We start from the raw sequence: 13,120 nt of genomic DNA, 5'->3' as shown, positions 1-13,120 counted from the left end.
ATCTGGACCACACTATTGCTGCTGCCATGAATTTTCAGACTTTCTCCTCTAGAAAACTGAATTAAGACACATTGTTGGAAAGGTACTGCTGAATTTATTCTCATGGCCTCAGAGGACTGGGACTGGCTACCCGGCAGGATGGCCTATGCTTTGATACTTGGTTGCCACTACCACTGGGCAGCACCATAGCAATGAGAGCTCAATTTATGCCATTGAAGGGGAGCCATGAGGTGCCTGCAAAGATGCCTTTAGTGGTTCACATGGGCCAGTGACCACATCAGTAGAAGCCAGCTACCAGCTGTGCAGATTCAACCATCACTTTGAATCTTGGATTCCCCTTTGCACAAGTTACCTGATTGCAGTGGTGGCCAAATACTGCAGTATTCAAAGCTTACTGACTGCAGTTTATTCAAAACTTTATTGGCAGAACTTTCTTCAAAACAGAACAAAAACATCAAAGATGCATCCAACAAATTCTTGAAAAGAACTTTAAACAGGATTGAGATCAAATCTCTCCCCCGTCCCAGACTCCTCCACAGCCTGAGGCTGTGTGCTCCTGAAGAGTTTCATTATTTACATCCTACTTCCACGGAGCCTGGGAACAAAGACTCCAACCCACCACCCTTCCAAGATGGCGAATTTGCAATTCAATAGCCTCCCATGTGATCTAAAGTTAAACACCTCATCAGAGTTACCAGAGAACAATAACAGTTGATTATCAACCTGTCTAGGAGTTTAGAGAGCTCCTAGCTTCAATGGCCCTGGAAAAGATCCTGATGTTGGGAAAAATGGAGGGCACAAGAAGAAGGGGATGACAGAGGACGAGATGGTTGGATGGTGTTCTCGAAGCTACCAGCATGAGTTTGACCAAACTGCGGGAGGCAGTGGAGGACAGAAGTGCCTGGCGTGCTCTGGTCCATGGGGTCACGAAGAGTCGGACACGACTAAATGACTAAACAACAAGAACAACAACAAGCTTCAATGGCATCTCCCTTTCAGCAATACACATAGGCATTCTCAATTTCAGTGCCAATTAAGCAATTATACTTAACATAGCACTCCCAGAGCTGGTGTGCCAAGCAGACCTTGCCTGAGAAGGCCAAAGCTTTTTCCACACTGGGTGATCCACCCCCCCATGCAGATCTGATGCAGAAAGTGTTTGCTTACTAAACTTGCCTAATAAAATAAGGTGCTTTCACAAATCCACTTTTGAATGCAGATATTGGGTCACCTTGTGGTGACTTTTCCATCTCGAAAAAAGGTCACATGGACTAATTGCCCCTCTCGCCGTGCATCCATTATGCTTCCTTTGAGTGCGAAGCTTTCTTCATAAGGCTCTGCTAGGAACAACCTGAGATTAAGAAATCTGTTACCTGATGCAGAACTCTCACGTGCAGGATTCCTGGGACCTTTGGAGAAGAAGGAGATTTGTACAATTGACTACAGTCTTTGTTTTCTCTTGTTTTTGTTTTTAAAAAAACACACAGAAAAGATGAAACACACAAGTTACTTGTATTTCATGTAAATTTGGATAAAACATCTGCGTTGCCAAAAATAACAGCAGGAGCTGGCAAGGAACTGTCAAGCAAAAGGGTGTCTGGCACAGAACAAATAAGTAAAACTAGAACAAATACTAACACAGAGCGTAACCCACAAGGCTCCCTCGCTTACATAAAATAGGCATCTGTTCTGACCCATCAAGCTTTAAGATAGGGTTTGATTAAAAAGTGAAGGTGACCGGGGGGGGGGGGGCGGAATCTGCTTGTTAAGAGTAGCCTATTAAAATGGAGCTGGCAGATTCCTTCCAGGAGAAGTGCTAGTATGCTGCCTTCAGCATCTTGATAAGAACGGCACAGTGCTGAGTGGTGTAGAACATTATAGCCTAGCCAGAGCTGTAAAATATAATTGGTGAGTCTTTATCTTTCTTCTTGGTGAGAAATTCTATACAGTGCCGGAGGAATGACAACAGAAATGATTCCCGTTAGTCTGCTAGGTTTGGGCCAAAAAATTCTCCTGGCCTAATTCCACAAGGGGTTTTGGGGGGTTATTTTTTAAAGTGTGTGTATATGTGTAATGAGGCTAACCTAGGGTTTGGCCCTTGAAAGGTAAAAGGCAGGTCACCAAAGCCCTAGAGTGGGGTTGGGCTGTCTGAGCCATAAGTGTGGCTGAGCCACACAATCTCTCTCCCGCTCTGCTATTCCCGAATCCAGGGGAGTATGCAGAAAAGCTTAAGAGATGACAGACAAGGAGACCGCAGCTTTTCGGCTGGGGAGCAGTTTGCTTTCCAAATCTTGGAAGTCAACTATGAAACAGCCAGAGCAGAAATGTTGAGCTCGGCTGGGGCAAGCGGCTTCAGGATTGCCACCCCGGTTGGCAAGAGATGTGACATGATGTCACCCTAACTACTATTTCTGTTATTTGAAAGACAAAGAGCTTAATTGAAGTGAAAAAAAGGGTTTGCGCCAGCCGAGCGCTTTCCAGGAGATTATATTGGTAGGAGTGGAAAAACCAAGGGAATTGAAATGCCTGCAGACAGCGAAGGCAGTAGGAAAGCACCCTCGAACCAGAAAGAAAGAGCAGCAGAAATAGCCAGTGAGGCAGACAGAACAGAAGGTGTAGGAAGAGGAAGAGGGGAATAAGTAAGGAATAGACAAATATATGTATATTTACTTTGGCCTACTGAAATGTCAAGCGGTGGTCTAGTGGTCTTGCTGAGGCTGAGTTCGGACATGTGCACCCATCACTTGATAATGCTTATAATATCAAGAATTGCCTCATCTATGCCACACTTTCAACATAAAGTTCCCAGGGCAGTTTACAAAACATAATGTTATTTTTAATATATATAAAAAAGCATTACAGTGGTACCTCAGGTTAGTACTTAATTCATTCCGGAGGTCCGTACTTAACCTGAAACTGTTCTTAACCTGAAGCACCACTTTAGCTAATGGGGCCTCCTGCTGCCACCGTGCCACCAGAGCACGATTTCTGTTCTCATCCTGAAGCAAAGTTCTTAACCTGAAGCACTATTTCTGGGTTAGCAGAGTCTGTAACCTGAAGCGTATGTAACCTGAAGCGAATGTAACCTGAGGCACCACTGTAATTGCAAAAATAATAATGAAACATCAATTTAAGAGCAGCATTTGAGTAGTAGCTTTTAAATAGGCTTTGTCTTAGCCAGAACAGACACTTTAAAAGTGTCTTAGCTAGAACAGGAAAAATAACACAATAGGCCACCAGGAGAAAGGAATATTAAAGGTGGGACAATGAAGGAGGCCCCCCCCTCTCTCTCTCGTCTTCCCACACCTCTTATCAGATTATGGGGCCTACCCTAAGGCAAACCTCCATAAATGACCTCATTACACAGATTGATTTGTGCATCACATATAAAGTACCACAGGCAGAGCTTTAAATTCATTTCCTCTCACCTCACCCAAAACACAGGATCAATGGACACAGTTCACATCAGAGGCGAGTTTAGGGCAGCCCACCCAGCTCTGCTGCACTGGATCAGGGCACTGCAACTATGACGTAGTGAACTGAACAAAACGGAAATCAAGAGGTGGATTGGGGAATTTTGGCCTCACGTAGGGCGCCACTGAAATCTGAAAAACCAAAGTCCGCTCCTGTTCAGCCATGATACAGTAATGAAGCAATGAGGTGTGATGTGCAGGCATGTGAGAAACAGCCATCATTGTTGTGATACCCATTGGCAGATGCCTATCATTTTGATAATTGTGCAGTCATTAAAAAAATAAGAGGAAACCAGTTTGTTTACTGCTGCTTCTATTTATTTATTTTTTTAAAAGATCACCTACACATACTAGTGCTTTTAAACCTACCACACGGCCGTGAGGATGTCTGAATTTCTATTCAAGGACCCTATTTCCTGAGATAAAGAAAGATGAAATGTTATAATGGTTAGTATACATACACATCTGATATTTCCTTAACAAGAGAAAGATAAAACAGTGTGTAAGTGGGTCATAACATATTTTCATACGCTTGAACTTTAAGGGGAAATGAATATAAAGCTCACATTTCAGTGCCTATTTGAGCATCCTGGGACAATTGATTAGTTGATAATGAGTGTCTGTCATCAAGTAATAAATCATACAAGCAGGAAGTGATAAAAGAAAGGCTTTCTTGTCTGCTGACAGACATTTGTGGTGAAAGCTCAAGTATTTCTCTTCAGTTCAAAGGAGGGAAAGTCCTCTCTGTTAACTCTCTTCCTAAAGTGCTATAGTATTTCCCTAGGAGAATGGTTTTGTGAATGGTAAAGATATCCCACCCCCCACCCCCAGCTTCTTAATGAAAGAAGGCTTAGTGGTTTTGACATCTACTGGGGTTTTGTTGATTTACACTCACCAAGAAACTGACCCAAGCAAATTGGAAAAGATACCAAACGCATTCTGAAAGCCTCAACTCTTGAGAATAAAATGAATGTTGCCAACCACCTGCCAACTAGAATTTAGATTTGAAAAATACACTTAAAGAAAAATCAGAAGACAGAACTGCTCCAAGACGTTTTGATGCCATTAGACAGAAAATAAAAATGGTGTCCCCACTGATGATAGTCAAATAATAAACTGAGTAATGAACTCTGTCCCCTTAAAGGTACTCCCAAGATCTGCAGTCTGAGGTGGGCTGCCCCGCCCCGTGAAATGGTAGGGCTGGCCCTGGAAAGGAGTGCAGAATCCTGTAAGTATTCTGATAACAAACCAAAAAGAATGTTTTAGTTTAGGGGGGGGGGGAATGGAAGCAGCAGAGATTGCTTTATAAGGTTATTTATGGTTTATTATCCCATGCAATAAGGGACGCGGGTGGCGCTGTGGGTAAAAGCCTCAGTGCCTAGGACCTGCCGATCCCATGGTCGGCGGTTCGAATCCCCGCGGCGGGGTGAGCTCCCATCGTTCGGTCCCAGTTCCTGCCCACCTAGCAGTTCGAAAGCACCCCCAAGTGCAAGTAGATAAATAGGTACCGCTTTATAGCGGGAAGGTAACAGCGTTTCCGTGCGCTGCGCTGGTGCTGGTGCTGGCTCGCCAGAGCAGCTTCGTCATGCTGGCCACGTGACCTGGAAGTGTCTTCGGACAGTGTAGGCTCCCGGCCTCTTAAGCGAGATGAGCACGCAACCCCAGAGTCGGACACGACTGGCCCTTTACCTTTACCTTTACCCCATGCAATATGTATGATAAAGCTATTGCCTACTGGGGCTCTCAGTGTCCACGGCGATGCAGATTGCTCCCAGAGTGAAGGCTTACAAATGAATAAAAATAGCACAGTCCCTGTCCCCATCAACAGGCGCCATATCAGGAACACAGACTTTGGGCATATCTACAACACAGACGGAAAGTGTCTAACAAGCACTCACCTGAAGCAATTCTGGAAACTGGGGGGAGAACTAGGGATTTTCAAGAAAGAATTCTAAAGATTCTCTCTGCTTCTCATGATACTTTGGGGGGGAAGCCATGACAGAGTGGTAAAAGAGCACAGGGTGCATTTGTACTGTAGATGTGCTTTAAGTCAGAAGAGGGACGTGGCAACGAGAGAGTTCCAATGGGAAAGCGTAAAATACTTGTTTGTTGTATTATTCTCATTTAGTGAATCTAGTTGGGAGTTTTAACACTTGATCTTCTAATCATGTTCATAACGTGACTCTAATCCAATTAAGTGATTTCTTTAGTGCTGCTAGAACTAAAGTGATATTTGGGGAAGTCTTGGAAGCATGTGGACAATTCCGTCTGTTTGAAGTACTTGTGCATTTCCAGATGTGAAGCTGGGGCATGTGGTGTATGCCGTCCTCTCTGGAGATTTGTAAGTACTCAAACAAGCAAAGCCATAATGACAGAATGATTAGACAGGTTTAGCAAGAAAAGAATTGCTCGAGACGCCCAGGAATGAGGCTATAACCACACACAGTAAGGGAAAACATCTTTATTATATGCCCATCACACGCACGCACACACACACAGAGATGCGGAGAGACAATGTTCTTAAACTTACATTCTTTTCGATAGCCTCTGGTGCAATTTTAGAAAAAGTAAAAAAAAAAAGGACTAAAAGAGGGACTGAAAAAATAGTATGCTAAATTAAATTAAAGGATTTTTCCAAATTTTGTTCCATATCTACTTCTAGTGTTAATTCTGATCAGATGTAAATCAGCCGTAAAAACAGCCTAAATGCACATTTCTGAGGCATTCTAATTCAGTGTCTGCCCACTCTGAGCTTGCAGGCTGCAGTACTAAAAAGGAAAGTTCAGAGGACGTGGTGAAAACTGTGTTTGGAGTTTCAGCCGTACTTTGCTTTCTCTGTAGCTAGAGCCAGCCTTCGGATGTTTGCTATGCAACCAGCTGCTGCTTCCTGAAGCGTTTCGTCCGTGGAGCCTGCCATACCCAGCAGAAGCTTGTTAAAAAATAACAACATGCAAGAGAAAGAAAAATGAAACGAGAAGGAGCTCCAAACCAAAACCATTATACCGAAAATAAATTATTTTAAAATAACATGCCTAGAGAAACATATCCAGTAATGAATGAAAATAGCCATATGTTCTGCAGCTCTGGAATGGAGTTTTCAAGGCTGGATTCTCAAAAGAATCCATCCACAGAACGAAAAGTGGCCAAAAGGATAACAGAGTTCCAAAAAGGGCAAAACAGATGTATTTAAGATAAGCATATCAATGGTTGTTAGGCAGAAAACACAGGCTATTTCTCAGAAAGGTTGTTTGAAGCAAAGAGTGACCACCCTCATTAAATGTCATGATTGAAGCATCCAGATATTGACACTGGTCGAAGAATGGATTTGGGGTGAGATAATCCATTAGCATGACCCAGTGTGACTGCTCTTATGTTTGTTCTACAAAATTATTCACAAAGATAAAGCTGATTCCAGGGTCAGAGTCTTCCAAAAGCTGAATTTTATTGCCATGCCATGCATCACTTTTTCCTAAGTGGAGATAAATTTTCAATTAGGAAAACTATTTTGTTATGCATGTATCGTGACATGTTATTTTCTGCTGAAGGCACACAGATGGGGTAGCCAGTACAGAAAGGGGCTGTCAAATTTTGTGTACCCATATCAGAAAACAACTTACGTCTGCATGGGCATTAATTGCTGTGTAGGCAAAAGTTCAGTAGCATGTGGAGTGCCCATAAGGGTAGAAATGAGAAGTGATGCTCAACAAAAGGTTGACACTAAAACGCTGCCCTGCCCCAGCTCCACATCACCGGCTGCTGATGGTGGGGATGCAGAAATATGAGGAAACAGGAAGGGTAGGTCTGCTATTAATTATTATTTGATTATTATTACTATTGTATTAGACTTGTTAGTTGCTTGCTACCCAATGTCTCCAAGTGACTTATAGTGCATTATGTTACATTATGTTAAATGTTAGGGGGTGGGGGTGGGAATTCAAGATGGGATTGTTCTTTTCAGCAGAAACCTAAAACCTTTAAGCTCATAGATGCTTAGGATAGTAAATGCCAACCACTGCATTGGTGAATTTCCCTAAAACTTGATGTTATACAGTCAGTGGAAAAAATATTAGTCGGTTTTGCAGGTGCAAACATTCAGGGTTGTGATTTCAGATAAATTCTTTTAAAAACTGTGGCCTGTCATCAATTTTCTGACAACCAACAGCCCAATTTTTCTTTTACGGTGTGATCAGCCAAATCCAGCTCCCCGCCCCCCCGCTGCCCATGGAAATACTCTTAGTACAGAATCAACCACATGGCAGTATGCCTACTTAAAATCTATGCTCTCCACCAATAAAAGGTTGTTCCCGGTCTCTGTTGCAATTTTGCGGCAGCTAGCCTGTGACACAACTGCTTAAACATTTATCTTAAAGGAGCTACACAGAACCTCACATTTTGAAAAGCTTCCCAAACTTTTAATGTAGCCTCGGGTATTTTGAAGTCACATAGCCTTAATTAAAACCCTTTTTCTTCTCAGCCTGCGGCCCTGAGTATTTTGAATCCACCCAAACAACATTGAATCAAACCACAAAAAAAATCTGTTATCACTCAGCCCTTGTGCATATTTTTCATACAGCTCCAGTATTACATAAAATTATGAACTGCTGAATATAAAAGCAGAAATTGAACACAGACTTAAGACCTATAGTCTACCTTTCACTAACCTTCCAGTGGTTGGGAAACACGGATCACAGCTGCACACATATGGTACATGCTTATGCAGATCAAAGCATTTCATACTTCAGGAAGTATTTGTGTTAGACTAATGCACTGAATAAGCATCTTGCCAGTCACCCCTCACCCTCTGACCTCTCAATGTAACTTGTAAAAACATTCCATTTTCTTGCTTGAATTCCATTTTTTAAAAAATACCAAGTTTCTACATATTGAGCACAAAATCCACAGAATCACATACCGTATTTTTCGCTCTATAACATGCACCAGACCATAACACGCACGTAGTTTTTAGAGGAGGAAAACAAGAAAAAAATATTCTAAACGAAACAGTGGATGTATGATTTTTGTGGTTCATGCTGTGGCCATAGACATGTGATCTGACGGTGAGTTTGGGGTAGCCCAATGCAAAAATCCTGAGGATCCATGTGGATCCATGCTAAAGTCGCAGGGGTGCTGGAAGTTGCAGGGGCGCTGGGGGAGTGAACAGGAAGCAAGAGAAGGAGAACAATCCCTCACACACACAGAGACACACAGAGTATCAATCCAAAAGTCGCAGGGGCACTGGAAGTCGCAGGGGCGCTGGGGGAGTGAACGGGAAGCAAGAGAAGGAGAACGATGCCTCACACACACACACACACAGAGAGAGACAGACACACAGAGTATCAATCCTAAAGTCGCAGGAGAGCGCAGGGGCGCTGGGAGTGGGAAGCAAGAGAAGGAGAAGGGTCCCTCTCTCTCTCTCTCTCTCTCTCTCACACACACACACACACACACACACACACACACACAGAGTATCAATCCTAAAGTCGCAGGAGAGCGCAGGGGCGCTGGGAGAGTGAATGGGAAGCAAGAGAAGGAGAACGATGCCACACACAGACAGACACACACACACACACACACACACACACACACATACACACAGAGTATCAATCCTAAAGTCGCAGGAGAGCGCAGGGGCGCTGGGAGAGTGAAGGGGAAGCAAGAGAAGGAGAACGATGCCACAGACACACACACACACACACACACACACACACACAGAGTATCAATTCTAAAGTTGCAGGAGAGCGCAGGGGCGCTGGGAGAGTGAAGGGGAAGCAGGAGGAGGAGAACGATAGCTCAAGCACACACACACACAGCCCCTACAGTGGCTAATCCAAAATCGGACAGCAAAAAACTGCAGGCAGGGACAGAGAGCACGGGGTTGTTTTAAAGCAGCCAACCAGACAGGAGCCGCTTACACTCGTGTAAGCGGCTCCTCTCCTCTCCCGCTCTGCTTCTCTCCCTCCTCCCCGGCTCGGCTCGCTGACAGGAGCCGCTTACACCCGCTTTGCTATTTCAAAGCGAGCCACGGACTGCTCACAACTGCAGCAGATTCCCCTGCCATCCGTAGGCATTTGCTCCATAACACACACAGACATTTCCCCTTACTTTCTAGGAGGAAAAAACTGCGTGTTATGGAGCGAAAATTACGGTAACTCCCAAGGTAGGATTTTGCAACATGGTCAGCGACTACACCAACTCAGAAGAGCAAAAGCAGGATTTTGCCTTAATCCAAAGCACCATTTGCAGACTTGCCTATATAATTAAAAGACACGGTGCATTTATATAAATTTAATAAATAAAACAAAATTAGAGTCTGTTACCAGGGTGTAGCACCTATATTGCAACACCTATGTGAGTTCACAGACAAGGCCAACACACTCAGCAGAGAAGTCATTGTATATTGCTAAAAGAGCAGCATTTCAGGATAGTGTTATAGAGCATGGGGCACCAGCAAATGGTCACACAGCTCTGCCACAGGCTGTGAGTTCAATCAAATATTCCATTTGCTCTATAGACAAACTGGCCCTGTCTATTCCAGTGCACTTGGTTTATACACCAACTGAACGTTGAGCCTCAAGGGAAATATTGCCACATTGTGGCTTGGGAAGGAATTTTTATATAAGCAGATGCCTGGAGGTTCTGGAGCTTTTATCTTTCCTTAAGACAAAAAACCCCATAATCACCAGGAAATCTGTTTACGCAAGAATTCCTTCCCGATCCACAACATGCTAATAATATCTTGCTGAAAGAATACCTAGTGTCTGATTTTCAGAGAGGAGGCCATCTGCAAACAATCAGTTTACCTGGTACCGTATTTTTCGCTTTATAACACGCACCTGACCATAACACGCACATAATTTTTAGAGGAGGAAAAAAAGAAAAAAAATTCTGAATGAAACAGTGGATGTATCATTTTTGTGCTTCATGCTGTGGCCACAGACATGATTTGACAGTGAGTTTGAGGTAGCCCAATGCAAAAATCCTGAGAATCCATGTGGATCTGTGCTTTGTAACCATGTTTTTGCACCGTTGTGGCCCCAGGCAACAGTGGGTGCGTGATTTTTTTGGTGCAGGCTGTAGCCATGGACATGTAATGTGATCTGATGGTGAATTTGGGGTGACCCAATGCAAAGATCCTGAGGATCCATGTGGATCCGTGCTTTGTAACCACGTTTTAAGTGGGGAGGGAAGGAAAAACACAGAAGGGACAAGGAGCACGAGAGGGATGTGCGAAGAAGCAGCTGGCTAACACTGCAGGAGAGGGGTTTAACGGGAGGGAGGAAAGGAAGGCAAAAGTTTCCTCCCACCCACCCAAGCCAGCCCTCTCTCTCTCCTCTCTCTCTCTCTCTCTCTCTCTCTCTCTCTCTCTCTCCCCTCTCCCCCCCCCACCTGCATGTTTTCCGGCTGCCTGCAAGTCCCTAGAATGCTGAGCTGGGTGGGCTGGAGCCTGCGCGCAGTGTGACTAGGAAGGAATTAGAAGGAAGGACGCGATCCTTTCCTTTCCCCTCTGCTTGCCAGGAGGGCAGGGGATTTCCCTGCTCTTTGTTGCGTTTGAGCAAACACAGCAACCGAAAACAGAAGAGGGTGGGCAGTAAGACCCTGAGGCAGAATGCAGGAAAGCAGCAGCCTCCTCTCCTCCGTGACGCACGATCTGATTTTTGCCTGATTTTTGCCCCTGCACTCGGGCCAGTCGGCTCCAGGGACCACACATTCGCTCAATAACACGCACAGACATTTCCCCTTACTTTTTAAGAGAAAAAATGTGAGTGTTATAGAGAGAAAAATACGGTAATTACCAAGTGATACATTTAACGCCTGCTTCTTGGGAGAAAAGCAATGACAAAACTAGACAGCATCTTAAAAAGCAGAGACATCACCTTGCCGACAATGGTCCGTATAGTTAAAGCTATGGTTTTCCCAGTAGTGATGTATGGAAGTGAGAGCTGGACCATAAAGAAGGCTGATCGCTGAAGAATTGATGTTTTTGAATTATGGTGCTGGAGGAGACTCTTGAGAGTCCCCATGGACATAATAATAATAATAATAATAATTTATTATTTATACCCCGCCCATCTGGCTGGGTTTCCCCAGCCACTCTGGGCGGCTTCCAAAAGAATATTAAAATACTATGATACATCAAACATTAAAAGCTTCCCTAAACAGGGCTGCCTTCAGATGTCTTCTAAAAGTCTGGTAGTTGTTGTTCTCTTTGACATCTGGTGGGAGGGCGTTCCACAGGGAGGGCGCCACTACCGAGAAGGCCCTCTGCCTGGTTCCCTGTAACTTGGCTTCTCGCAGTGAGGGAACCGCCAGAAGGCCCTCGGTGCTGGACCTCAGTGTCCGGGTAGAACGATGGAGGTGGAGACGCTCCTTCAGGTATACTGGACCGAGGCCGTTTAGGGCTTTAAAGGTCAGCACCAACACTTTGAATTGTGCTCGGAAACGTACTGGGAGCCAATGTAGGTCTTTCAAGACCGGTGTTATATGGTCTCGGCGGCTGTTCCCAGTCACCAGTCTGGCTGCTGCATTCTGGATTAGTTGTAGTTTCCGGGTCACCTTCAAAGGTAGCCCCACGTAGAGCGCATTGCAGTAGTCCAAGCGGGAGATAACCAGAGCATGCACCACTCTGGCGAGGCAGTCCGCGGGCAGATAGGGTCTCAACCTACGTACCAGATGGAGCTGGTACACAGCTGCCCTGGACACGGATTTAACCTGTGCCTCCATGGACAGCTGTGAGTCCAAAATGACTCCCAGGCTGCGCACCTGGTCCTTCAGGGGCACGGTTACCCCATTCAGGACCAGGGAATCCCCCACACCTGCCCGCCTCCTGTCCCCCAGAAACAGTACTTCTGTCTTGTCAGGATTCAACCTCAATCTGTTTGCCGCCATCCATCCTCCAACCGCCTCCAGACACTCACACAGGACCTTCACCGCCTTCACTGGTTCTGATTTAAAGGAGAGGTAGAGCTGGGTGTCATCTGCATACTGATGAACACCCAGTCCAAACCCCCTGATGATCTCTCCCAGCGGCTTCATATAGATATTAAAAAGCATGGGGGAGAGGACAGAACCCTGAGGCACCCCACAAGTGAGAGCCCAAGGGTCTGAACACTCATCCCCCACCACCACTTTCTGAACACGGCCCAGGAGGAAGGAGCGGAACCACTGTATGACAGTGCCCCCAGCTCCCAGCCCCTCAAGACGGTCCAGAAGGATGTTATGGTCGATGGTATCAAACGCCGCTGAGAGATCCAGCAGAACTAGGAAACAGCTCTCACCTTTGTCCCTAGCCCGCCGGAGATCATCAACCAGTGCGACCAAGGCAGTTTCAGTCCCGTGATGAGGCCTGAATCCCGATTGGAAGGGATCCAAATGGTCCGCTTCTTCCAGGCGTGCCTGGAGTTGTTCAGCAACCACTCGCTCAATCACCTTGCCCAAGAATGGAAGATTTGAGACTGGGCGATAGTTGGCCATCGTGGCCGCATCTAAAGATGGTTTTTTAAGAAGCGGTTTAATAACCGCCTCTTTCAGCGGGTCTGGGAAGGCTCCCTCACGGAGGGAAGCATTCACCACCCCACGAAGCCCATCGCCCAGCCCTTCCCGGCTAGCTTTTATAAGCCAGGATGGGCAAGGATCAAGGAGACAGGTGG

The 13,120-nt window shown here is 45.3% G+C and overlaps 1 protein-coding gene and 1 long non-coding RNA gene across 2 annotated transcripts in view; both read right to left on the bottom strand.

The window, feature by feature from the left end:
- Positions 1 to 5,918: 5,918 nt before the first annotated feature.
- Positions 5,919 to 13,120, bottom strand: part of ODAD2 (outer dynein arm docking complex subunit 2) — an 83,750-nt gene continuing 76,548 nt past the window's right edge. The window contains exon 20 of the mRNA XM_080975278.1: positions 5,919 to 6,402. Coding sequence (XP_080831404.1) covers positions 6,289 to 6,402 — 114 coding nt within the window. The 3' untranslated portion in view covers positions 5,919 to 6,288. The remainder of the gene's footprint in view (positions 6,403 to 13,120) is intronic.
- Positions 7,375 to 10,394, bottom strand: LOC308459716. Its single transcript, XR_013978292.1, has 2 exons — positions 8,920 to 10,394; positions 7,375 to 8,882 (listed from the first exon to the last, which is right to left on the bottom strand). It is a non-coding gene; the product is annotated as an uncharacterized lncRNA (long non-coding RNA).

This window comes from Podarcis pityusensis (assembly GCF_964106645.2).
Source record: "Podarcis pityusensis genome assembly, chromosome: 12".
NCBI lineage: Eukaryota > Metazoa > Chordata > Lepidosauria > Squamata > Lacertidae > Podarcis > Podarcis pityusensis.
The sequence above is the reverse complement of the archived record's forward strand: the minus strand, read 5'-3'. Positions and strand labels throughout refer to the sequence as shown.